A 27,797-nucleotide genomic window follows, 5' to 3' on the forward strand; every position below is an offset into this window, starting at 1 on the left:
GGCTGCAGCTCATCACATACAAGATTCAACCAACTTCTACTACAAACTCCGTCTCCTCCCGACCCTCCTCTCTCTGCTTGTGAAAACACTGTGATCCAAACTGGACACGCCTCTGTCTTCAACGCCTTCCCTTTGTCTCCCTCACATCCAATCGGTACCCTCATTCCTGGGCTCAGAGTCCTTAATGGCTCTTCACTGCCTGCCAGAGAAAGTCCTCGCTTCTTGGCCATGGCTCTCAGGGCCTTTCCTCCCTGGTTCTTATTTTCCAAACATCTCATGCTGGTGAAAATGAGATGACTTTCCATCTGCTGACGGAACCCTTTTTCTTCATTTTCTCATGTTTGACAGTTGGTGTATCTTCCATTCCATTCCTCCCTCTCGAAATCCCACCCCATCTCAAAATTCGGGCTCACGCGTCAACACTTCTCTTACACGTTACCCCTATTTCCTCATGACAGACTCTCCCATCACTGACACCTGTAAGTTATCCGATTCCCTGGATTCTTCAACTGGATTGTCCAGGTTGGTGCATTTTGCTTCTTTTCTTGCACATGGCCACCAGTTCATGGGATTAAACCACATACCAACTAAACACTTCTATATTGTTGCTTTTCAGACTTACAACGTTGATCTTCGGTCATAAACCTCTGTGACTAGAGTCAAGTTGTGTTGGTTTTTCCATCTAATATAAAACACATCTAAGCAATTAATACATGCTTTTTACCAGTGCCAGTATGGTAATGTGGTTGTATCAGACAGCAGCAGATCATCTGGCAAGTCCTCATGGGGGGTTGTGTTGTACAGAAGACACGCCTCCAGCCTCACCCACACCTCACAGGGGCTCTGATGGGGACCCGCACACAAGGGGGGAGACACTGCACAGCAATGCTCACCCTGAATCACAGGCTCAGCGGAGACTTGAGACTCACAGAGAACGAGAGCCCTGATCTGAAGATATTCGAGAAAGTGCACCCCAAACCAAGGAAGAACAAAGCACTGAGAACGCAGTGCTGTCCTGCCACGGGGAAAGTTTGCAGAGATCTGAGGCTGGGCTCTGCGCGAAGTGGAGGACCATCCCTGTGTCCACCCTCGGTGGGGCAGCTGTATGAACCGTTGCATGAGCTCAGGATGCCCGCTCTTGGTAGGGGCCGTCTCATGGGCTGGTGGGCCGGCCCGTGCACAGTGCAAAACGTTCTGATGGCAGGTCCTTGGGCAGCTCAGGACACTGGGATGAATTAGAGAATTAGCTGCAGTCCTGACTATGTGGACCACTGGACTTCTCATTTTCTTGATAAGTGAAATTCAAAGGTAATTCCACATCAAAATGCCCAGCATGGGCAGGGGCCATCCAAACTCCAGTTGGGCGACATGTGAATACTTCCTTTTTTTTTTTAAACCCTAGAAGTAGAACGATCAGTGCCAAATAAAGAACCATTTACTAGCTAAACAACAAGGTCCTGCTGTAGAGCACAGGGAACTACATTCAATACCTTGTGATGGCCTATAAGGAAAAAGAACATGAAAAGGAGGATATATTTGTGCAACTGAATCACTACGCTGTACACCAGAAGCGGACACAACATTGGGAGTTGACTATACATCAGTTAAAAAAGAACCATTTACTAGGGAGACAGACCGCTCCCAATTATTTTTAAAATACGTTTTAGATGCCCAAGGACTTTGGAAATACTTGGTTTTCATGAAATGCCCGGGACACTTTTCTCTTTTTTCTAGTTTTACCACTTAGCAGATCCACTCGAATGGTGAATACTAGTCTCGGGGCTCTTTGTGGCATTAAACATATAGGAAAATGGTCTAGCTGACAGAAGGGACGTGCCGAGATGCAGACCTCTTCTCTCCTCACCCTGGTCTAATCCACAAAATTTTAACACGAGGTGTACTAAAAAACTGGTCATGAAAGTTTTTTTAAAGTGGGGAGAAGGTATAGTTTACACTGAAAGGTGAATCATCAAATCATTTTCCTCCAATGGGAATCTAGTCAAATGTGCCTTTTTAAAAGCTAATGCTAAACTATAAACAACATGAGGGAAGGGGTTTTTTCAGCTCTGTCCACTGATGTGACTCCAATGCCTAGAACAGTCCCAGCCACCAGGCGCCTCACAGATGCTCAGTGAACATCTGCCAAATGAATGAAAAAATCTATTAGGAAGTTATGGTCCCTCCAGTGACGTGTTACTTACAGAACATTATACATCATGTCCAACCTCGTTAACACTGAGGAAAATAGACTGAGCCCCGTAATGCCAAGATCAAGTTAAGGCGTGGAAACCTCAAAGGAAAAAAAAAAAGCACAAAATGTTGAAACCTGCAGGAAATGAGCCAAGAATGGGACATCAGTTCTCATTCTGTAGCAATCAGGGTGTAAGACTGGTGGATTCAACCCCACAAATAAAGAGCTCATTTTAAAACCCACTTGACTCTGCCTGCCTAAAACACTTCAAAGTGTAGCGAACGAAGGAGGAAAGGTGATTGTTTTGAGAGTTACTTCTTTTCCTTGATTATAAGCAAGGAAAAGAGATGGGCCTCTGGAGAAATGGGTAACAGACCTAGGTAACTGTCAGATGAATAACAGATCCCTGAATTAGTAAGATGCTGAAGTGAAGTTAAAAAAAAAACAACCCAAAGTTAAATGCGGTCCTGCTTCGTGGACCCAGTAGGGGTGCCCGAGGGCCACGTATGGTTGGCGGGACGGAAGGCAACGGGAAGGACAGGATTGTGGAAGCAGGTCAGTTTCAGACTTCCTGAGGTTGCAGCATTGCTGCCAAGGCAGCCTTGGGAGATGGCCACTCCAGCACCCACTGTCTGTCTGTCCCTCTCTCCTGGCCCCATAAGACGTCACCCTGCATGAGTGTCCCTTGCATGTGACGGCTGGGAGGGGCCAGTGTAAGCCCAACTCATTTTCATGTACTTGCCCTGTACAAAGTAGACAGCTCCAAAGTGTGGGTTCCATCAGTCCACAAATCCATCTCTTCACATGACATGAGTGCTCATGTGATACACATGCAAATACAGTAAGTGAGGGGACAAAAGCCTCCTGTAACACTGAAGGGCTCTGGGGCGACTTGGAGGATAATTTCTGGTTCCCCACTGTTCAGCAAGCCTGGTGACACCAGTGTGTGACAATGGAGGTGACCACTCGCTGGCTCTTCCGATATGAGGAGTCCAGGAAAGGTCTGAATCCCAGGGAAACCCTCCCAGTCTCTGTTCCCCTCAAAGAGTCCACAAAAAACTGTCACCATTTTCTTGGGACTTGGAGCCTGTCCCAGCCTTCAAGGATGGGCAGGCAACATCTTGAAGATGGGGAAAAAATACTGCCTGGAATTTAAAGTGAAAACCATTTGAAAAGCCATTGGAGGGAATGGGAAAATGCTCCCTTCACTTTTAAAAGTGCCTCCCACTATTGAAACAAATTATCTATTATCCTGAAGTGCACACTTGGCTGAATGCACTTAGAAGCATTTGGAGAATTTTAAAACATCTTTCTATAGTTAAAAAAACAAACAAACCAGAAAACAGAAGGTTATTGGAATAACGTGGTACACGAATGCAACGTTGTTTCAGACAGAAAATGCCACAGAAATGTTCCTACGCAGTCAGGATAACTCTCTCACCCAAGCTCTCAAAACTCCCAGGGAAGGACACCAACTCTACAAGCTGGTGAAACACAAGTATTATCAGCTTTCTTTAAGACCTGGCTGCACTCCTTATAGAGGATGTGCGTCTTTATACCAACATTAAGACACGTTCCTCAAAAACAGGTTCAGAACTGGCCAAGAACAAATGACCCAAGAATTAATTAACCAAATGGGAGACTAAAGTAAACAAAGGAGAAATGATCATATCAAAATAAAAGCCAAGAAATGCGATTCAGCTAGGCTTCAAAAGACCCGAGAGAAAGTCATAAAAAGGCATAATATGCATTTACCTGGTTTTTATTCTTCATGATTTAATTTCTAATTTTATTCCCTATCATCTGATAATTGCACGAAACACTTATTTTCACCATGGGCAATTTAGACTATTTCAATGTTTATTTCAAGGCCAGGAGACAAAGAAACCTATTTATTGCCTAGGGGGATTTTTTTTTAAACAGGCATTAATGCCTAATTTTTGATATTTTAAAGCACAGGCTGTTTAAAATCATTTATAATAATGCCGTTGGGGGCCTGCTCCTGGGTGTGTAAAATTAAAATGATGAATTTACAATTATAAAAATAAATGAACAGTTTGGGGGACTGAGTTGTCCCTCTTCCAGACGGATCTGTCTGAGGCACAGGAGAAATCTTTAAAAGCGGGGCAAGACCAAGGCCTGTGCAGGAGCATTGGGATGATTCTTCGGTGCACTTTACAGTTTGAATGAACTGGGTTCATGTCACAATAGGAAGCCTAGTTTTTTATTATTTAAAAAGGTAAAAGGCACTGGCCTTGCGAAACTGCTTCCTGCCCCTTTTATTTCCTGGGGAATTGCTCTGATGAAGTGGAGAGTCATGAATTCTACTAACCACATTTTCTGTGACTTTGAAAGAGTCCCTGATGGAAATTAGACAAATCATTCACTTTCGCTTAAATGCCAGATTTTTTAGTTACACTTAAGAAAAATAATTGAAACACAGATTTCAATCTTTTCGGCTGCTGCCCTTCAGGATGCTAATGAAATACTTTCAGCTATTATGCAAAGCATTCCTTAACAGAGAAGAGCAAAACCTCTCTCACCGGTACCTCGGTTGGCAGAATTTCCCCACGTTAAGAGTAAAGAGGAAGGACCTCTGGGGTGGAGAGAAAGCAGCTCCATCTCAGGACACTTTCCCTTTCTTAATTAAGGTCTCAGAAAAAAGCTGCAAATGGTCAAATATCTTTTAAGTTTCTTAAATACTTCGGCCAGCTTCCCAGGCAGTTTGAGTGCCCTGCATTTTAAGAAGGTTACTACAGATTCGTGCTTCTGACCACATTGGATGGAACTGATGTAAATCCATGGTCATGGACCTCACCTCTCACCTCTGACCCTTCACCTCTCCCTCTGCCCCTGCTCCATACCACACCTCCCCTGCCAGCCTGTGATGACGCCAAGCTTCCTCCTCCCTCCTGGCCTGCACTTGCTCTGTGCGCTACCTGAACACCCTTCCCTGGATGTCCACGTGGTTCCCTCACTGTCTTCAGGTTCCTGCTCAGATGCCCCCTTTCCAGAGACGCCATCTTCTCCACTGCCCTCCTCTCTTGCCATCCGACTCTGCCAAGTCACTCTTCCCAGCACTGGCCTGGCACACGTTGCACACAACTGCTGACTGTCCATCGCAGTTTTCCCAAAAGACAGGAAGACTTCCGGGGCCTGGGAGCACGTCTGTTCTGCTCAGTGCTGTGTTCAGCACCCAGGCCAGTGCCTCAGGCCATCCAGATGCTGAAAAGTATCAGGTGTCAATCACATTACTGACACGGATCAGCCGACAGCCACTTTTGCACTTGGCTTCTCAAACCGACGAGTCCTCTTTTAAAGGACAATGAGATGCTTGAATATTAACTCTGATTCCCTGGTACCAAGGCACAATCCTGATCAGATATTACAAGGGCAGAATATGTTTCAATAAAGTCAAATGAACCTTCACAAGCCAACAATAGGTCTTATACCCTTAACTCCAATGTCCATGCATAATGGTCACTTTGGGAACAACAGAATAATTTCAATGTAACTACAATATTAAATTCTTTAAGGGCTGATGGTCCAAATGGTAGACCCCAGCTCCTTGCCATATAAGGAAGAGAGTCTTTTTGGGAAAAAGTTTTCTTCTTTTCTCCACCTTGTTACCAATGATGTGGCCAGTTTCTGCTGGTTACTCTCAATAAAAGGGAGTCAGGATGAAGGACAAGGCTGGAAAAATTACGGTAATTTACTTTTGCCAAAATAAAGTTATTATTGTCTCCTCTTAAAAAAAAAGAGCTAAGCCTCTTCCTTTTTATATAAGCAAATAAAAAAGCATTCAGATTTTGACAGATGTTTAGTTTTTTTTTTTCTCTTCAAACAAAATATAGTTAAAAATACAAGCTGCTGAACAAAGATACAACAAAGTGCATGTATCATGCTCGGTGCTGTTTTACTGCGACCGTTTCATAGTCCTCATGGGGAGACAGTAATTCTTATTTAACAGTAAGAATACTGTTCAATTGTAATTTAAGTCTTTTCAATTGTATCAATTTTTAATTGAAAATACTTTTCAAACTGATTTACAACTTGTAATAATAAATAACTTTATACATTAGAGAAGTCAAATATTTAATCTGTTTTTAAGAAAAATCACTATAATTTTCATAGAGGGGAATATACCATATCAAAAATGTATTTCTTTTTTTCTCCTTTTTTTTCACTTTTTTTAAAAATTGAAGTATAGTCAGTTTACAATGTGTCAATTTCTGGTGTACAGCATAATGTTTCAGTTATAAAAATGTGTATTTCTTAAGAAGAATTTATTTTAGTAGCAAGTTCATGCATTGCATTAGAGCTATAACAATTTCTTGAAAAAAAAAAAAAAAAGACTGAGAGTTTGGTTTTTCAGAAATTCTAGCTAGTGCATAAAATGAGGCCCTTACAGTAGCGGTACTTTTTGGAAGATTCTGGGAGAAAGAAGGCAAAGGCCCCTGTGCTGTTGGTTTGAGATGACAGCACATGAAGGTGAAATCTTCCAGCCGCTCCCAAACATCTCCTGGGTCTCTCCCTCGAAACTGCTCGGAGGGAAGTGGGTCAGAAGCACAGTGCTTTGCAAACACACCAAGGGCTGTTGTTGTGAGCAGGTCACTGATTCAAGGAGGGGCTTTACTGCCCCCCTGAAGCCGGAAGCCTTCGCAAGCTGAGGTCTGGGGGATGCTGCGTCCTTCCTTCCCTATTTTTCTGAAAGAAAACCCCACGCTACACTTAAGTGTTTTCGACATTTAGTTCATCTTTTGGGCAGAGCCGATGGGCCCTGGGATTTTCAGTTAGAAGGGAGCTTGGAGGTTGTCCCGGCCAACTTCTCCATCGACCGGAAGGGAAGGTGAGGTCATCGCTCCAGGTCCCGAAAAGCCAGAGAGGAAGACAAGCCAGTGAGACATTTGTTCACAAACAAACCCTGTTGCCCAAACAGGCACGTTAGGTCTAGCCTGGACGAAAGGGACAATGGCCCCTGCTCCTGAATAAGGCAACAGAATTTCTAAGGAAAAGAACCACTTCAAATGACATGGCCTGGAATGTGACCACCAAGGAACAACAAACATGGACCCCTCTAGACCGAGGGGTCTAAAAGCCAAATGCAGAGGATGGAGCTGGTGTGAAATGCCACACGGAAATGAATGGGGATTTTGAGACTGAACAGAGAATTCTTAAATTGCTACAAACAAGCAAATAAACAAGACAGGAGAAAGGAGCGTTCCTGCGAGACTGAGTCTCCTGACGGTGAGACTTCACGAGGATGGAAGGGAGAGCACACTCGGGAAGCAGAATGCATGCGTGAGAATCAACAGCCGGGTGGATTCGCACAGAAAGCTTTTTTTCATTTTATCCTTGGGAAATAAGACACATGTGCACCCAAACTTTGTTTCTTTAAAAGGCATTAAACAGAAATTGAGCTGGATGCCCGGCTCCGTCTGGGCAAGTCTGCTCTGCACTTGGCACCTGGTGGATGCAGCCCCGCGCACTGTCCCCCCCGCCTCCCACCCCAACGAGGCATAGCCACCCCTTACCGGGACTGGTGAGGGCTCCCAGGGCGCTGCTCGTGGTGGACAGGGGATTTGCATTGGTGGTGGTGGCTGAGGTCTGGGCCGCGGCTGCAGCCGCTGCCAGTGTTGCCAGATTCTGTAGCTGCAGAGCATTCATGCCTGTAGGGGGAAGACACATTAAATTTCAGCAACACGCCCACCTCACGGGTTTCCAAAAAGAGAGGGCAGGTGGCAAGGGCAGAGGGCTTCATGACGGCACCCTGGCCCGAGCTGCCCCCGGGGACCGGTGGGTCACCATGCTGCCCATCCCCACACAGGACCCTCCTCCCAACCGCCTCTCTCATTGCTGAGATCATTGGAAAAGATAAGCCAGAGATTTCTGTGTGTACATGGCAGGGCTTTCTGCCACGTGGCTGCAAGAAACAAGGAAATCCAGGCTGGGAGGCTGGAGGGGCGGCTGCAGGGCAGTTTCCATCCCTGATCTCGGCGGGGGCACCGACAAGGTATTAGGGAAGAATTGATGCTTTACTGGTTGCAGTTCTTGCTCTGAAGTTGAACGGATACGGCGTCCTGGCTCCACCAGCTGTGTGACCGCGGGCAAGTTTCTTAACCTCGCCATTCTTGCTTAGTGAGTGAGAAGGGTTACCTGTACCTCCCCTCACATGGTTGTCATGTCTGACCACAGCTTCCATGTGTTGGGAGGGGGGTACATGGAGGGGCGAGAGAATATTCTAGCAACATGTCTGTTGTGCAGCCTCAGCCTCAGGATGGCTCAGAGCTCTGCTGCCAGGCTCGCTGGCCCTGCTCCTCTGTCCTGGCCACCTTGCTCAGGACTTATTTTTACTCAGAGAAGAGCTGCTACATGGGTTCTCCTTTTGCTCCAGGAGACACCCAGCCCTGGTGGCTTAGGGCCAAGCCAGCACCTGTTTCTCAAACCCATGTATTTCTGAGGATGCTCAGAAGCAGGACAGAGTATTGGTGGCATCCTCTGCATGGGGCCCGGCTCTACCAAGCATGTGCACCGGGGAACAAAGCTCTCTCTCCTCGGATCAAGCATCAGACAGGGTGGTACTGATGAGACCATGTGAGGAGAGAAATCACAGGTCCTCTCTTTCAGGTTTGCTCGAGGACAATGGAACTTGGACCCTGCTTGGGGCTTGGCTCCTGCGAGCAGCTTAGTGGGACGAGGGGCCGGGCTTTGAGGGGTGCTGCCAGGGGTGATGGGCATCTGCATGGACCTGTCTGGCCCCTGCGCCCCTAACGTGTAAATGATGTAACGCAGGCGACCAACTACATCACCGACAGATGGCCGTGCAGGTGAGGGGAGGGTTTAGCACAGTATTACAGTCTGCACATCTGGCAATGGTTAACGACTAGCAGAGCCACCCTCCTTCGCCTGGGTTGGAGGGCTCCCCAGGACCCTGGCTCTGACCCACCTGATGGGGCCACAGAGCAGGAAGGAGCTCAGCCTGCTCATCCGGGTCTGGGACTCAAAGCTGATGGCCTTGGACCCCCCGAGGCTGGGGCGGCGCTCCAGCCCCGCTCTCAGCCTCCCTCCGAAGTGACTGATAGTTCGTTAAGGAGACGGAGGATGAAACTCGGGGTGAGTTTCTGCACTTTCTGTGTGCTGTCTGTCAACTCCCGCTGCCCTCACCACACCCTGCGGGGACACTGTGGGCTCGTACTGCTCACCTTCCTAATTAGACACAAAGCCCCTGGAGGACAAGGATATTGCCTTACTCACATTCAAGTCCACCTGCACTTACACACACACACACACACACACACAAGCGCACACGCACACGCACACACGCACGGCTGCATTCACAGTGGGTGACAGACGGACCCACGGGCGATGAGGGAACAGGGCACCCAACAGCAGCAAATGGCACCAAACTGCTCCAGAGCCTTGTCTACAGACCCAAACAAGGGTTTCCTCTGTTCTTTCTCGGTTCTTTGATATTTACAGCAGCTTCAAATATGGACTGTTTCCTTCAATCATTAACTAATCCATCCTACAAATATTTATCAGAACAGTGTGTTTTCCTTGTCTCACCCCCACTGACACTCACCGCTGTCCTGGAGCCCAGCTGACCACACTCGGGTGCTCGGTTCCACTGTCCTCTCCCTGCGTGTCCCACTCAGAACAAACAGATACATATAATCAAGCCAACAAAAGGAAACAAAACTAGCCAGAGGTTCTCCAAGAACACTGGAGCTGATGGCTGAAACCAGGGGAGGGGGCGCCTGCGCCGAGGCTGGACCTAGGAAGCTGGAGGCGGCAGGCACATGGAGATGTGCCAGGCTTTCCCGTGGTTGTCTCTGCAGCCTGGATGTGGGCCATGGGGCAACAGAGGCACCTGTTCCCTGCAGCGTGTCCTTCTGTCCAGCCAGGCAGAAGCCCAAGGCCCCTTCTCTAGCCCGTCCCTCCCAGCGAGGACACCCCCTGCCTTCCAAGTCCTGCTGCCACACCCGGCACATCATAGGGATGTGCCTGCGGTGCGTGGAAAGCTCGGGACGCTCCGGTAGGGTGGGCTCCCCGGACTCCTCCTTGACAGCAGCGCGCATCCTCGGTGATGGATGTTCTGGCTCTTCCCTTCCCCACAGCCAGAGGGCCTCACCCTTGGTGTGGACACCTACCCTCCTCTTTGGGAAGGGGGCTTGGGGGCCACAGTGTTTCTGGGAAAGCACTCGGGAAGCCATGTGAGGTCTCACCCCGAGTTTCATCCTCTACCTCCTTAACGGGACCAGACTTTCCAAGTATCTGGCATCACTGTCTCTCCAGATCTGCAGCTGCGGCCGGCTCGGCCCCTGGCTGGGACGGGGGCCCTCCACCCTGACTCTGCACTGGTCCCCTCCGGGGCCTGGCCAGCCCTGGGCCCTGTGGGCCGTCTGAGCAGGGGTGTGTGCTTCCACTTGCTCTGAATTCACACTTCTGGTTCTCTCTCAACCTCTTGTGCTTTTTGGGGTGTGTGTGAGCACCCCCCCCCCGTCTCCTTCTTAGCGCCTCTCACAGCACCTCGGGTTTCCCACCCACCTGGCCCCATCGTCTCCTCGTGGCTGCTCCCACACCACAACACTAAAATGGCATCAGATGGGGAGCAGGCAGCGTCGCCCGGGGGTGGGGGGGTGCTGGTCCCTGCTTGGCAAACAGCTCTTCTCTGAGAAGGAAAACCAGCCCCACTTAACCTCACACAGCACTCTGCTGGGTGGGATGGGCCCCCTCAAACCAGGGGCAATCATCTGGGTGACTAGAAATGCAAAACATTTAAATAAGCTTTAGGAACTCCGACACTGTGCCAAGATCACGAAGGCCCCCCCCCCCCCAAAAAAAGTTGGGCCGATAGGAGTTCAACTTTTCAGTCATTTCCAGGGAAAAGAAAAACCCTTCTCCAAACTAAGAAATTATGTACCAGACAGATGTGCACTATGCCTACTTGAAACTTAAGATTTAAAAAAAATTATTTATAAGGAGAAGGGCATGAAAATTTAATTTAATGTTCACCTTAGGTAATTCTGTGTCTTATTGTTCGGAGCAATTACCATAAATCTGCATATCAATAAGCGAGAACAGATGTCAGTTGTTACAAGTGCTTGCCAATCAGGTCTGTTAAAAAGTGACAGATGGGTGGTTATGGAACATTCTCATAAGGCCTATTAACACTTTCGCAGGAAGTGTGGAGTGTGGAGGGCGGGAGACTTGGCTTTGGGAAGAACTTGGGGTCTCTGTGGGTCCAGGATGCACACCTCGCAAGTGTGCCCCCGATGTGAGGTTCTCAGCCTCCAGTCCACAATTTTTGCAAAAGTCTTCCCTCTTCTCCACTTGTCAGAGACACTCTGAGACCATCTTCTCTGGCAGCAGATCTCCAGCAGGTAAAGCAATTGCTATTGGATTGTTTTAAGCAAATATTTGCACACGACAACTTCACTGCGACTTTGACCACTTAGACCAGATATTTCAGAGGCGAATGACTACCCTCTTTAATGACTATCAGCAGTGAAGTGAAGCAGTTCTCCCTTGTTTATCAAAAGACCCTCTTCTTGGACCACAGCTCTGTACTTTCTTACAAACAATCCCTTTCCCAGAAAAATAATTCCCCGAACCAAAAACAACCCCCACTTAATGAATTTGAAATGCTGTCCAGAATCAAAGGAGGTGATTTTCCTGTGATTGATGCTTAACTGTTTCTTTCTGAGCAGCTCTGGGGCTCCCTGTGTGTTGTTTACAGCTCAGATTTGTTTCTTATTGGCCTGTTGAATGCTCTGTGCAGCCAAGTCACTCTAGCTTGTTTTTACACAAACAAACCTGAATTTGAGGAGATGGGGAACGTCGTCTGACAAGCTTGGGGGCAAGAAGGAGGCTCAGCCCAATTTGAAGTTTGGGCCTGCCGTTTACCAGCTGAGTGACTTTGGGCAAGTTTGTTTATTAACCTCTCTCAGCCTCAGTTGTCCTACCTGTAAAATGGGATGCTAAGGGTCTCTACCTTATACAGTCGTCATGATACTTGGGAATTTTGTGGTCTCATCCACAAAATGCCACTTACTGGTCTTTGGCCTCAATAACCTTTTTAACGTTTTTGTACTTCAGTTTTTCCGACTGTTAGGTAGTACCAGGTGGTGGTTTGGTCCTTGGCCTGCTGTGCGGGTAAACCACGTGATTATTTCAAGGAGCTCTGTGAAAAACAAAATTGTGAAGTGCTACCCTTGTTTTTCTAACATGATGCTTTTTTGAGATGATTGTTATTACAAAGACACCAAGGACCAAAAAGCCACTTTTTCCTTATTGCTTCTTCTTCAGGGAAAATCCCAGACTCTTGCTCTGAGCACAGACCCCACATTTCGGAGATTTCAGAAACTCACGGCACGAATACCACAGCTGAGTGAGAAATGGACACGTTTTTATCAGAAGTTTTAAGAGGGAAAATAAAAATCAATCAACTTCAAGGATGTACAAAAAGTGTACATAAAAGTCAGCTTATAAAGATGCGGTCCTTCCTAATCTAGTTTTCTGCTTTCTAAATTCCTTTCCCTTTTACCAAATCATGAAACACATCTGAAGTTATTTTTTAGTTTGAAAGGAAAATACTAATTTTTTTTTTTTTTTTAAAAAGTGGAGCTGATGTGTCACTTTACTGATGTAACTAACTACTTAGGAACTTGCTGCCTAAATTTTTTTCCTGTTTTCTTTTTCCCCAGCTTGCTTTTATCTTCTTTTCAAACAGAAAATGTTTACTCATTCAAATGAGACATTTTAGACTCTGGTGAGAAACCTCAGTTTCCTGAAGGACGGACCATTCTCTCTTGAGAGCTGTTCACAACAAAATACTACTGTTTTCCGAAATGATACTTCACTCTCTTTGGCGATGGTGTGCTCAGCTGCATGACTTGAATTTTCCACGTGGAGTTCTTCACACGGCACCGGAGGACGTAAAAACCACAGGTGAATTGTGTCGACGCCCACTCTCATTCTGCTGCAATCTCCATCACTTGACCAGCAGTGTGGCCCCAGATGGGGTTTCGGATAAACTAACGACCTCTTGGGTTCCCACTTGTCACTTGCCCCCCACAGGGTATGTACCATGTGCCGTGCACCACGTCTGATGTTGAACCAACTCTCTCATTTCCTGTCTTTGACAACTCATTCATGAAGATACTGTCATTAGTTTATGGTGTTTGGCTACAGTCAAATGTCTTAATTCAAAAACCAGGCATTTAACTTAAGCTCCATTGGGAGTGTGTCCGAAACATAAATGGGCACCTGCTGATTTAGAAATTTACTCACTCATCCATCTGAAAACAGCCACCAGTGCCTCTTAGAGGAGTAAAGACTGAGGTCATCCACCCAGGCCATGCCCTCTTGGAGCACGGATGATTCAGGAGTATTCAGAGGTGATGGAGGAAGGGAAGGAAGGGAGAGTTTTTATGGGAATGTGCAAGAGGGGCTCCCCTCCCCCACTTTGGTGCCTTGGTTCCAGAAACTCCCTCCAAGAAGTGACCTCCAGCACTAATCCATCAGTGTTCAGGTCACAACACGGGCTTCGGTGACTGGCAGTGACAAAAGTTAACCGTACTTTTGGGAGAAGATGAAAAAGCAGGGGGCCAAACAACTTTGTTGGGGGAAAAAAAACCCTAAAAAACCCAAACCACATTACTTTTGACACTTAGGAAGATGAGGCTTCATTTTTCCTACGAATGAAGGGCGCTCGCTGTAGAAATGGCCAAGCAGACCAAGCACTGACATCTATGTCCATCTCTGCTCTCTGTACTCGAGGTGACTGTAGAGAAATGACCCCTTGGCATTTGACTGCACGGCCTGGGCAGACTTAGTGTGCTGACTTTAATGTGCCACGGGTTCAGGAAAGGGGTATTTTGGAAAGCCCAGAACGTTCCAGACTGCCTTTAAATTGGCCACCTGCTCCATGCACCTTCGTCTTTACATGAGCACGCAGATGCTCAGCTCCTGAGCCACAGCCGGCCAGGCGCAGGCACACACAGACTAATGAGGGGTGACAAGGTGCTCCGTCCACCCAGGAAGACATGAGGACATGCTTACCAGCTGCCTCAGGAACCAGTGGCCATCTCTGCATAATTCAGCTGTGGGAACGGGAGAGCCTGAGGCTTCCTCTAAGGAAAGACTAATTCTGGATCTGGGGCGCAGGGGGGTGGGGCATTCTATTAGAAGAAAAATCTCATATTGGTAGAAAACGCGACACATTTTAGATTTTCAGAGCTTTCAATCTGGAGGTTTGCTCTTTTTAAAGAGAACTCCCCCAGAGATTTCACTTCTGTCTCTCCAATTCCCTTCACAGAACTAAAGGTAAATGAAGCGTTCCATGTGATTTTTAGTGCCAAGGCCAACTTCCCCAACTGTACTCATAAAGATTCTGCTGAATGATGTAACTACCTATTATTTTAACATACGTATTTTTTCTAATAATCCAAAAGCTTTAATACAACAGAACAAGCTGGCGGTGCCGGCAGACTGAAAGGTCAGCGAGCAATTCAGCAGTGTTGTCACCAGTATGTCCCGTCAGACCAGTCACCACGAGCCCTGGAGGCCACCAGACAAAGCTGGGCTGACAACCACACAACACACAGGAGGGGAAACCTATGTATGCTGATCGGAAGTCATTTCAGATCCTCTTAGGACAGAAAAAAATCAAGGCTGTGTATTTGGGAAAAAAGACGAGAAAAAAGGAGTTTTCATGGTGACGGATAAAGACATCAGGCTTCTGTGCTGTGGATCCCAGATTCACGCCATGGCCTCGGGGTGTCCTTGATGAAAACAAACGGCTCGATTCGAATATGCCGAAAATCTGTTCCCCTCCTTGCCCGCTCGCCCCTATTTTTTTTGGATCAAACAAGGAAGCAGCTTTCTCACTGCTCCTCGAGGCAGGTGAGCGGCCCCCATGTCCTGATGCATCGTGCAGGACACCTTCCCTGGCCCGGCAGTGAGCTGGGACATCAGCCCAGAAGGTGACCCAGTAGGAGTGACCTTTCACTAATCACCACACCTCCGTTACTCCTGACGCAGCTCATTATGAGAAGGAAGCCTTCATGAGCTGGCTTTCAAATCCAGTCACACTTGGATTTTCGCGAGAACAAAGACTATGCTTTCACATAAAACTTCTGATGCCCCACCCCGTCGACTGGGGGTTCACAAGTGGAAAAAGGCATCCTGTTAATTGTCTGCGGTTATCAAGGGACGGCAAACTGTACCAAAGATACGCCGGCCAGCTTGCCTTTCATTACAGAGGTCAGAACATTTTTTATTGACTGCCCGTTATTAAAACTTTAGAAGGATGTCAATCATGATGACTGCCCCGGATAGAGGAATCCTGTTGGAAATTCCCCCAGTCTAGAGCCATCTTTTCAAAAACAAAAAAACAACTCTGGAGTGCACTCTGCAGGAATTCTCAGCTCCCTGATTTTACCATTTTATAACTGCTGGGTAATAAGTGGGGGCACCGGGCAGACAGGTGAAGGAAAGGAAGACGGCTTTATGCTCGCCTCCAGCATAAAGGGACTCTACTTCTTCCAAATGAGTGTCAGCAAAAAACCAGTTAAAACCTGACAGTCGCAACTGCTGGCAGCGAGAAAGACTTGGCCAGACAGGACCCAGTGCTCATTGTAATATAATTAATATTCTGATTTAGCCCCCTACTCCATGGTTTTCTCTGCGTACACCATGGGTAAGGACATGCGCAAAGGGACCAAACGTGACTAAGCATTCCAGGGGCAAAGGGCCTTCCATCAATCAGAAGCCCACCTCTAAGCGAGGGCGTAAGAGGAAGGGCAGACAGAGACTGCTGAGAATCCCCCTGGGATCAGCCCGCCTCCCGTTCTCGGAGGTGCGCTTTTCCTAAATAAATCCCTTAAAACCTTTTGCTACGTAACGCTCTCCGTCTCCTGTCTGTAATCTTATCTTTTGGGTAAGACAAGGACTGGGGTATTTTCCTTTGTGGGGGGGGGGTAACATAACTGTTGGAAATGCCAGAGGGGGAAAATCAGCTTCTAAGTAGCTGACTCTAATTTTCGCACCTCGGCCAGAAAGCAAACAGGACTGGTCATCGCTCTCTGGTCTTCTCTTCCCCCGCTGCTTCTCTTTGTCCTCTGAACCCCGCGCCCCCCCTCCCCCCAGATTCAGACAAGAGCTTGGTCAGAAGGCAAGGCATCCTTCCTGACTTACCAGCCATCTGCTGAATGCCGCTGAACGCACCCAGGTTGCTGGAGGAGGTGGCCTGCTGCAGGAGCTGGAAAGGACAAGAAAGGTCTTGTCAAAATGCAGCCAGGGTGAGGACCAAGCAAAATTCCCAGGTCCGCTGGGGGGCCACCCGCTGTCCTTCACATTTATGTCGTTGGCTGCTGCTGCCTCTCAAAGGACTGCAGGTTCCCAGAGCTGGGGCTGTAAATCCATATTCATGTCTAATCTCCATTAAGACACACAGACACCGGGGAAACTCAGTAACACTGCTGCCTTAAAACAATTAATCAACTTACACTTTTTTACAACCAGGTGTTAAATCGATGGAAGGCAACATGGCGTGACTAATGCTCTCTCTCTCTGGAGCCTTCATGGTTACCCTCTCTCATCTTCGCCAATCAAGGTCCATCTCTGGGTCTCCTCCACTCTCCCTCCCAGCTCAGTTTCCCACATCCTTCACTAGAAACACCTAGAATCACTGGCTCCTGGGCTCACAGAGGAATCACCGCGGTAACGATACATATAAGTGTATCTCTTCATGGCTGTCCAGTTTCAGCTGTGTCTACAGGACCAAGACAACGGTCACCCATTTTACGGTGGTCTTCGCTGGCAGAGAGGAACACACTATTTGTCAGAACTTAGGAGTCTCTGGTGCTATATACCTTGATGCGATGCATTATAAATACATCAGCATCTCCTAAAATAGAAATTAAGATAGCTGTGCAAAGGGGTCTGCATTTTGTTCCAGAGCTTCGAAAAATACATTATCCCCCACGTAGCATCAGTGGGTACCACAAGGAAAAGGCAGGTGGTTCCTGTTCGAAAGGGCTCCTTTATTTGTCCAATTCAGTTGAATTCTCTTTTCGCTAAGGCTGATCAACACAGCCGTAGTTTGTACGTGGAAGCAAGCGTGGAGCTACCTCCTGTATGTGAACGCCCTCAAAGCATAGACTTGCCAAATTTACTACTGAGACCTGCTATGATTTTATGAGCTTGGGAGGAACCAGATGAATTGACTATTTAAAAGATAAGCTCTCAGGGTTTATTCGGAGCTCTGCAAAATGTAACGGAGAGCACTGTCATTCCCCCAGGTTTGTGTAGGTCTCCTTGGCTTCAGAAGATGGAAACCCTATAACAGGGTATGACTCAGCCATGGGCATCTATCAGTTGACTTAGAAGCACTGAGCAGAGTAGAACAAGTCTTAGTTACAATGATATTATGGGGATGAACGTTAACAGTTACCAGAAATACATCTGCAACCTTCTCTCATCCTTCTCGATTTGGAGTAACACACTAGCTAGGCACAACACACACGCAGACGTACGCAGTGAGGAGGAGGAAGGAGCAAGGGACTATCCATTTTGATAGAAATCCCTCCTCTTGGCTTGATTTCCTGGGTTCCCCATTCCCTGTGGCGGCAAGCCCTACCTCTCTCCTATCAGACACTGAAAAAAATGAGTTAAGCAAACTTCAGTTAGCTCTGGAGACACTGTGAGGGGTTAGTGGCACCTACTGAGATAAGTGGCCCTACCTGGAGTGTCATTAACTGTCTCCAAGGAGTCTGCCCACTGACGCCCACTCTCTGGGGAGCCAGAGTCAGAATCTGTCCCCAGCACAGAGGCAGGAGATGCCTCACAGACCTAGGGTCCTTCCACAGACATGCGCTTCCAGCCAAAAGGGGCAGCACACACCTGGCTGAGAAAGAGCGGACGCCCACGGTGGGAGAAAACATAGTTCAGCGCTTATAAGCACGTGCTTTTATAAATGGGCAGAGATGAGTTCCTCTTCAGGGTTCAGAAATAATTTTCAGATGTGATCAAAGAAACACAGGCCAGAGATTCCTGTAAGTTGGGAAGGGGATGGGGGGCCTAGGAAATGGGCCAGCAGACTGGGGACACACACAGGGGTCCTGCTTTTCAGAAATGGTGGAGCCGGAAGCTGGATTCCTAGAAACTATGAAAGGGTGAGCTCGACGTCCATCTCCAATAGAAATTCTTCTAATGAAACCGATGACGATCTGGGAACAACTGAAAAGCTCACCCTGGTGAAAAAGAACTGATGGTTCAGCTAGACTTTTTTCCCCCTCATGAAACTTCAAGACTGATTGACTAGGAAAAAGACAGGGTGGGCTCAAAGAGGTTTTACTGAGGCATGTGACGAAGTCTTTCGTGGTCTTTGTGGATAAAATGGAGAAACGGCTGGAAGGTGATAGCAAACTTGGTCAGTACGTTTTTATTAACGACTCAGATGAAACCAGGAGAAGCTTCCCCGGCAAGACATCCAAACACATCCTGAGTAGCTAGTACCTGTCAGACCCCGACAGGCACCGGGGCGTGGTGGGTGCAAAGAGGACAGGGGTCACATCGGACTCAAAGAAGTAGCGCAGCCGGAGGGAGGGCTGACATCCCACCCGGCCACCAGCCCCATGGTCCTGGCTAACGTCATGCTACCTCTTTAAGCCTCTCCCTTCGCTCACCTGTGCGATCGGGGTGATCTTACGTTCAAGGTCACAGGGTGGACTGTTTGACAGAACGGGACTGGGTCTGCTACAAAGGAAGGCTAATGGCTCAGACAATCCTGAGAGGGACAGTTCACAGGTCAAAGGACAGAATTAGGGGACACACACTGACAGAGGCTACAGCTAAAGACCCCGGTGCACAATATGAAATTGTATCCGTAAACGTGTAGTCCAGCACTGGGGTTCCAAAGCAGATGAGTGGGGTAGAGGTGTATGACTGAGCAGCAGTTTAAGCAAAAATAAAGAAAATCTTAGAGGAGTATTAGCTGCTTTCTACCACTCCCAAGCTACACTGATACCTCACAGTCCACACTAGGGGTCACTGCTCTGTGCTATTTAGATCTTACTGGAGGAACTATCTCACAGCCCAGTTAAAGCATTTTAATAAAGACTGACAAAATGAAATGAGCACCAGAGAAGCAAAAACAAGGAAGTGAAAGTTTAGAAACAACGAAATGTCAGGGATGGTTGAGAGAACTAGGTCTGTTCGGTGTGAAACAGGATCTGGTTTTTTTTTTTGGTTTCAAATCGATACAGAAACATGTGACGGAGTCTACATGGCTCTGCTGGGAAGACCCAGGGCCACAGAAGGAAAGTCCCAGGGGGCTTCCATCTGAGGCCCTGACGTACGCAGACCTGGGAGGCAGTGAGTGCTCCGACCACGGCTACAGAGTCCCCTGTGGAGTGTGCCACCCCCTCCCCACGCGGGATATTATGCTGAAACGCTGATCAGCAATTCGGCCTTGCGGGGCTCTGCTCAGCCTCCATCAGGCTGAATGAAGTCAGTCACGTCCCTATGCTCATCATTTTCACCTGGAAAACTATTCTGCTCCAATAATTTCCTGGCTTTCACCATGTCCCAGAAACGCGTGTTTTGGTGGATTCAGGGGACAGGGGACGACAGGCCCCCCGCGGTCCCCGGCACTTACCGCCAGGTACTGCGGGGTGAGTCCGCCCAGACCCGTCAGGTTCCCCCAGGTGGCAGTGTTGAGCTGTTGCATCTGCTGGGCCAGCTGCTGCTGGAGGCGCCTTTGCTCCTTGTCCTTCTGGGTATCAGCGAACTTCACCACGATGGGTGAAGAGCAGCCCTGTGGTCAGACACAGCGGAAAGTGAACAGGGGGTTACAGCCGGGTCGACTCCGCTCACGACGCGCAGTCAGCACGGGGTCTAGCTTCCTGAACTACCCTGGAGCCCAGGGACGGGGGTGGCATGGTTTCTAAGCGGTCTGATGGTCTTTCTTCTTCTCGGGATGGTACCATCAACAGACAGTTCCAGACACTGTCACCGGTGTCTCGGGGGCTCTGGTGGTCGATGAAGCCATGTGCTTCCATGCTCTGATTATGACACTGCCTTGCCTTCTCTCTTCACGGGTCTTCCTTCGACCATCCCAGGACCTCCTCAGAGACAGGAGACCTTACTTTTCTTTATTAAGCTCCACGGTTCGCTTGTCTCAAAGATGCACTTGTCTTTGTGTGTCTGCCTGTTTCCACGTGTGAGCAGGGAACACAGGGGGAGCAGTGGTAACGGGAATGAAGAAGCCCCTTGCTCATTTAGTTTTCATTCCTTCCAACGTGTAGTTATGCATTTTGAACTTTGGAACCATGGGAAACCACTGACCCAGGAATATAATCGGGAGAAGTGGGTTTTGTTTTACGAACGTGGATGAAGGAAGGAGAGATTCAGGGAACACAGGCACAGGCCAGTGTCCTGTCCCCATGTTTTCAGAAGGGTTTCTCCACCTGTATCACATCTACTCTATGCGGGTTCCCAGGGCCTCCTGTGTCAGGAGCACATTCTCATCAAAGGAGATAGATCTTAAATAGCAGAGATCACTGCTTGGTTTCTTTTCCTAATCAAGCTCATTGTCCTAGAAGGTTCTTTCCATGGTCCCTTCCTTTAAAAAGCAAGGAAGAGGGGGAGTGAGTGAGTGAGAAACGGCCAAGGTTCTAAAATAGAACGGTTTCATGTCTGAGACAGAGAAAAATCATGAGGGAAACTAAGGGCCTGACACCTTAGGCAGGACGACTTCCTTTCAAAAGCACCTTTTCCGTGTTCACCACTTGGTAAGTACTCTGCAGAAACCAGCTCTCCTCTCTCTCTGCATACCTGCCTGTACATTTCATCACAATTAAAGCTGCGAAATTTTGCTGAGATAAAAAGAAGTAATTCTCCCCAAGTGATTAAAAAAACCCTTTTATTGAAACTCAGCATGACTTTTACTCTTCTCAGAAATCTTCTATTCCTATTGAAATGAGCTTTCCCCCCTTCCCTGCTGGGTCATTTTTCTTTCTCCTAGAAAAACAAAGTTGCATTTTTTTTTCTTATCACCTGGGGGAGTTACTGGGGATGTAGCTATGAATACGTGAGGCTATCAGGTCTGATATTATCCCCCAAAATGTGAGAAAAGTGAGTGGCTGTTTCAGTTGTGAACTTCCAACGGACCTGGTCTTCAGCTCTGGGGGTCACGTCACAGCGCCGAGTGTTCAGCGTCAGTAAATTTCTTAAAGGAGTATTTCCACCATTAAAAAAAAAATCTATCCTTTACGTTTCTTCATCTGCTCTGTATTTCAGCACTTCATCACTTTAACGAGAGCAAAACACTCTGAAGGTGGAAATTATAGAAAGCAAGGGTTTTGCGTGGAAAAGGGCTGTTACTGTATCAAATTTGTTCCGTAACAAATTACAGCATCTCATCCTAATAGTACACTTACTGTTGGCTTTTTTCTTCCTTCAATGACCCCAAAATGATATAAAAGCAGAAAATTCGGCCAATAATTATAGCTCAAAACTGACTTGGATTAACCATGAAAGGGAAAAACAGGATGGGGAGAGATTGGAGGAAAGTGGAAAAATCTAGGTACCATATAAAAATTAATGATTTTTTTTTAAAAAGTATTCTTTCAAACTTTGACATTCACATCATTCTGAATTCGAATCTCGTAGATAATGTATCTTGGTTGAAGATGTGAGCCTGGGGAAATAACGTAGTTAATTCAAAAAAACAAACTTCAATTGTACAACTATGAGGCTGTGTCATATGTAATCTTTCATTTACCTGTCAGTATTTTTGAATTAAACAAGAAATTAAAAAAAAAAAAAAAAAAGAAATTGAAAAGTCTGAGGGCCCTGCTGATTAAGCATGGAGGTCCAGATTTAAAAACAAGCGCATTGAATTTGATTTCTTATAATAGCGATATTCACAAAGGATCGAGGGTTTCTTAAGGATAAACATGTCCCCTTCTCTATCGTAAGTTCTTTTCCTTCTGAGAGCCTATTACTTCCTTGGTTCGGGCTCACACCCAGGTCTGCTATGCTTCCTTGTCGCCTCCTTCTGGGAAAACACAGGAGGACACAGACCTCCACTCGGGCGGGCGCCCGGGGTGGAGGAACTGGGTGTGGTGGCAAAACTTCCAACAGAGCTGAAAGGGTTCTGGCTAAAAAATCATCTAAGGTGAGACCAATTTAGGTACAAATCACTCAAGGACAGGAAATAAAAATAATTAAGAATGAAACACATATATATGGAAGATAATAAATACAGGTCACGGCTTTCTTTTTCTTATCAGTACTTTTACTTTCCATCTCCAAACTGACACGTAGCTGGAAACCAGACTGGTCCACGATAACGGAGCAGCCCAAGATGCAAAAAGGCGGGGGGTGGGGGAATGCGAAACCATGATCACGGGTGTATGTGCATGTTGTTCAAAATTGGATTCCTAGACATTTCATATTCTCTGCTAATTCTCTCTTATCGTGGCCGATTTTCACCTGAGCTGGCCTTCACGTAGGGGGAGGGAGTGAGTGTCTTAAAAATGCATTGCACTGAAAGGAAAACACAGTGATTATATAAGATATGTTAGGAATATTAAAGTCAAAAGGAAGTTCGAAAAAGACAAGAGGCTTTGCAATGCTGATGTATCAAAACTCAGAAAAGGACGGTCAACACTTAATGACAATGCCATGCACACGCCTTACCCCCCTTCCACCCGCCCTTTGGCTCACTCTAAAAAGGTTGCCCACAAAACATGACCCGTGATGATCACTGAGCTCCCGGCATGCTTTGGGAGATGCAGCATTGCAAAAAAACAAACAAAAACAAACAGACAAAAAAAAAATTAATAAATATCCCCTCCCCCCAAATGGAGGCAAAAAAAGAAGCTCAAACAAGAAAGAACTTTCGGCACATTAAAATAAAACTGAAAAAAAATTATTTTTTTCTTTTTCTGAAAGATGAAAAACATCACTTCAGAGAACACCACAAAGCTACCTCCAGAAGAGACCACCCATACACAGAGATACAGTCTACATAATACACCAGAACATGCGCTCCCGAAGGGTTCTGTCAGACAATACAGAGTGAGTAACAGCATATCACGCTTGGAATGCTCTTGTGCAAAATTCTGAAAGGCCATGACCCAAATCACAGACTTGAATTACAGAGCCATTGTCTACATCCAGGGACCCACACCCATTAAATATTCATCTTCCCCAAAAGCCACTGTCTCTCATTAGGAGACCAAATTTGAGCCTTTGTGTTTCTTGGTTATTGTTCGTATTTTTTTTAATAAGGTGACAAATTAATTTTTTGAGGGACTCTCCTATGTCAATACTTGCGCTGGTTAATGGACGTGGGAGAAGTATTAACTTTCTCCAACATTCTGGATGCAAAAACGCAATTCTGTTTGTCTAGATTAGAGATAACTTGACCCCATGTTAAAAAAAAAAAAACAACAAAAACTAAAAAGAAAAGAACGAACCCTGTGATGCAGCACAGGGCCAGCTGCAATTTGGAGTGGGGGTGGTTACGGTTTAATCCATGCCACCCCCACGCTGGGGGACGCTCTTGATCTTTGAGGTACAGAATGATACTTGGCTTACATGGCATCATGAACTTTACATGGCAGGACCCGGGCCACTGCAATAAAAGGCTCCAAAAAGAATGTAGACTAAGTGGAAGGTTTCACTAAGTGCATCTCCAGTCATTAGGGGAAAAATCAGAAAGAGAGAGTGAGAAAGAGAGAGAAGAAGAGAGGGAGGGAGGGAAGGAGGGAAAGAGAGAGAGAGAGAAGGGATATGAATGAACGAGGAGAGAGGTGGTGAAAGTTTACATCTGTGATTGTCATGTGAACAATCCACACAGGAGAGAATCGCTTTCCATTCCCCACCATTTGCACAAAGAAAACAAAGAAAGGGCAGATGATACAGTACCTCCATGGTCTGAGACTGATGCATGGCTTTGATTGCATTCTGTGCCATTGCCCTTGTAGAAAATGTGACAAACGCACAGCCTGTGGGAAACAAGGGGACAGGGAGCAGGAAAGACAAAAAACAACAAGACAAAAGGTTTGGACGCTTGTTAAACCAACACAGTCTACGAGAACTGCCACAGGACGACACTGTTCTCAGTAGTACATAAAACCAACAACTTCTCTCTTTGGATTCATCTCGGGTCACTTTTTACTTACAGTGCTGACTTGCTAATCGGACCAAAGCAGAAAGATTGACTGCTTGCTTGATTAGATTATTTACTTATTTTTAAAATGGAGTCCGGGGGTGAGGGGGCAGGGATGGGGAAGGAAGCTGGGTACTCATTGTTTTTTTGTTTTTTTTTTCAGCCACTGGTTTGAAATTCCCAAGACCTAGTTTGCATTTTCTAAAATGAAAAGTTGCTATTTTACATTTTCTCCTTGGCTGACTATCTTGACTTCGGGCATCCACCCATTCGGGCTTTGTTCTTTCAAATGGGAGCCTTGCTTTTTAAGCAGCAGATAATAAAATCCTCACACCCAGGGCAAATTAGCAAATGGATTCCAAGAGCTCGAAACGTCAGCCAATAAATATATCTCACCTCCTCTGAGTAGTTAAAAAAAAAATAGACATATGTATACATATACATTGATGCTATTCAAATGCAAACAGAATAGATCCCAACCCTGTACCAACTATTTAGTAACTGTTAATGAGGAACAAAAACAAATGCTTTATTTCTCTGGGAATAGTCAACCGTGCGTGTAAAGTAAAATTTAAAAATTTGCATTGGATTTTTTATTTGCATCAAACCTTCATGACTTTTGAAAGTTTCGACTTTCGGATTCCCACCAGAGGTCTGACCTCAAGTGTAATATACACAAGACCATGTACATTTCTCTAAACGTCTCCCGGGAGACTCATCGAACTTTCCGTGGCTAGTCTTCTCTCCTGCCGTAAAACAGCTAGACTCTCTAGTGCCTGTTCCTCTCCTCGTAGCAGCGTTGGCTACCATGCAGGTCACCGCTCCAACTACATGGCTCATTGCCCTTTCCACTAATAAAAACACTGCCTTCTGAAATTTACATTTTATTCATCACGCACCCTTGGGCTTAGCAGAGAAAAAGACTGTGAAATTAATGCAGATTCAGGCTGATTTTATAATAATACCACAGCACACTAAAAGCTTAGCTAAGGCAACGCAGACTATTTCACTTATGATCTCTAATGACTTTAAGAGTGCATTGATTTTCAGCGTCTCTAGCCTGGCGCAGTTTGAACTAAGGTATCAGAGAATAATTTAGTGTTCCACTCAATTTCCTCAAAACATTCTTATTATTACTACTTAAAAGATTTCCAAATGAAGCAGATCTAAACACTGAGGGTCTGAAGCCTGCTGTCATCTCAGAGCGAGTGCCTCAAAGGCAGAATTCTGGCACCAAGCACGAGGTGGGTTGCTGCTGTGGCCGGGAAGCCACATGGAACTTTCTACAGCCAAACATCCAGCGGATGGCTTGGTGTAGGTAAATCTCTGTGTGAGCCATTACATACATTTTCTTCACTGGCTCTGCATGTGTACCTGGTGAGATTATCAAGTCAATACTGTATTAGCACCTTTTAATTAAACAGCAAAAGAGAAGGTAACACCTGCCCATTTAACCCCAAGGCACAACAACATCCAATCATGAAAGTAAGTCAATGCATTTTTTTTTTTGCATCAGGCTGTAATTTTTAATACAGAAAAACTCTCAGTCCAGGGGAAGTTCATCTCATTCACCTCCCTCTTAAGTTGTCCTCATTGAAGCCTAAAGTCTAGCTCGCTAAGAACACCAAGCTGTTTCATACAGTTTTCTGACGTTACAGCAGCTGGTGATGCCGTTTCAACATGCTGCCTGTACCCATACTGACTGTGGCTTTTGTCATCAATAAAGGCAATTTGGTGGCCTTCTCCAAGGCATCTAGATGACATGTGGAATACAGTGTGAGACATATGACATACCTCTGCTGGGTCCCATACTGAAATATACTCAGCTCTGAAATTAGAAAGTCTTAAATTTACCATCTGTTTCAAAGTCATCTCTCTTCAAAAACATTGTGATCAGTACTGGCATTGCTGACAGAGGAAATAACACTAAAAGATTTCTCCTTTTCATTTCTTATCTTGAGACGACAGTAGAGCATGCCATCTGATGGAGACGTATTTGAAACTATGCAGAGCCTGGACTAACTCTGCTTTTAATAGTCAAGAAGATTGTTTCATTCACTTCATTGGCTCTTATTACCCGGGAGCATGTGCCAAACTGACAGTTTCCAAATGGAGGTTAAGAATGCATAGAAAACATGTAAAATGTCAACAAAAATCAGTAAGGTCCAGTTTACGCATTTCCCACAATTTCAGAACAAGCAGAACCTGGGTGAGTAACTAACTTCGTGAGAAAGATCTAACAATGAACAAGGGCTCAAAAGAAAAGTCTGAGCAACAGGACAATGAAATTCTCTCTCGATAAACTGGAACTGTTGCCCTTTCCTCTATGAAAACTGCAATTAAAAGCTTGACTGATGCTTCTAATTATACAATCCTCATCCCATCCAAAAAAAAAAAAAAAAAAAAAAGACCTGAGAAACCCGATGACTTCTTTAACCTTTTTATTCTATCGGCAGTGGTGCGGTTAGGGACACCTTGTCTCCTAGGGGCTCGGTCAGGTTCCATGCTGTGTGTGGTGTTCAGTTACTTGAGAGAGAAAATGACTGTCACTCAGAAAGTGGGAACACGGGCTACCCAAGACTCCCTCTCTCCGTCACTCCAGGGGAAGCTAACTTCAGAACCCAATGTTTCATGGATGGCTAGCTTGCTAACCTGTGTCATGTCTTTAAAACAGAAGGTCAAGGTAGTCCTACGGCTAGATTTTCACTTTCTTTTCAAAACCACTGAAAACACGGGCTTTGGGGTGAGGCTGCCTATCTGTGACTTTCTGCTAACACAGGTCACATGGGCTCCTCTCATCACCGTGGGCTGCTGGCTCCTTCCACAAGCCCACCCGCGGCTTTTCCACCGGTGAGAAATTGCTTTGGTCAATTACCCCCTTGTTTTTCTGAAAACGAGCTTCTGGGGACAGCGGAGTCTACGGGGTCTCGAAAACTGCTCAGCCCTTGACTGTTCTAGACTGTTCCACATGGGGTGGCAGCAGTCAGTTCTCTGGCTACTGATCAAAATGCAGAGGAACTTAGACTGCAGGAGTGAAAAAAAAACAAATCAAAACAGGTACCAAAATAGTGAAGCTACTTTTTTCTTTTTTTTTTGGGGGGGGGGGTGGGGGAGGCTGGTAAGAGAGCCCATATAGTACCATCTTAAAGCCTCCAAATGCCTAATGGAAAAACTAAAAGGCAAAAATTCCACCTGTAGATGTGTCCAACCTGTAATTTAGCTGGCCATTATTTATCATCTCCACTTTCAGAATGTCAGAGATTGCTAATAGAAATGAAAGGAGTTGAATTCCTCTTATTTCAACGAGGTTACCTTCTAGCTGCTAAAACAGACACGTGATTGACTGGGAAAGGTTTCTCCAAGTAATTTCCTCCTACAGACGGGATCTAAGGAGAGCAGATAGGCCTGTCACACAGCAGA

At 46.3% G+C, this 27,797-nt stretch overlaps 1 protein-coding gene across 13 annotated transcripts in view; it reads right to left on the bottom strand.

The window, feature by feature from the left end:
* CELF2 (CUGBP Elav-like family member 2) overlaps positions 1-27,797 on the bottom strand; it is a 722,443-nt gene that overhangs the window by 35,564 nt on the left and 659,082 nt on the right. For 12 of the 13 annotated variants that reach the window (XM_031444742.2, XM_031444738.2, XM_031444741.2 and 9 more), the window contains 4 exons: positions 24,134-24,213; positions 19,854-20,012; positions 16,391-16,454; positions 7,726-7,860 (listed from right to left, as the gene is read on the bottom strand). In XM_031444742.2, the coding sequence (XP_031300602.1) occupies positions 7,726-7,860; positions 16,391-16,454; positions 19,854-20,012; positions 24,134-24,213 (438 nt within the window). The remainder of the gene's footprint in view (positions 1-7,725; positions 7,861-16,390; positions 16,455-19,853; positions 20,013-24,133; positions 24,214-27,797) is intronic. The other variant, XM_064479336.1, reaches the window with a different exon arrangement.

Source organism: Camelus dromedarius, chromosome 26 (genome assembly GCF_036321535.1).
Source record: "Camelus dromedarius isolate mCamDro1 chromosome 26, mCamDro1.pat, whole genome shotgun sequence".
Lineage (NCBI taxonomy): Eukaryota > Metazoa > Chordata > Mammalia > Artiodactyla > Camelidae > Camelus > Camelus dromedarius.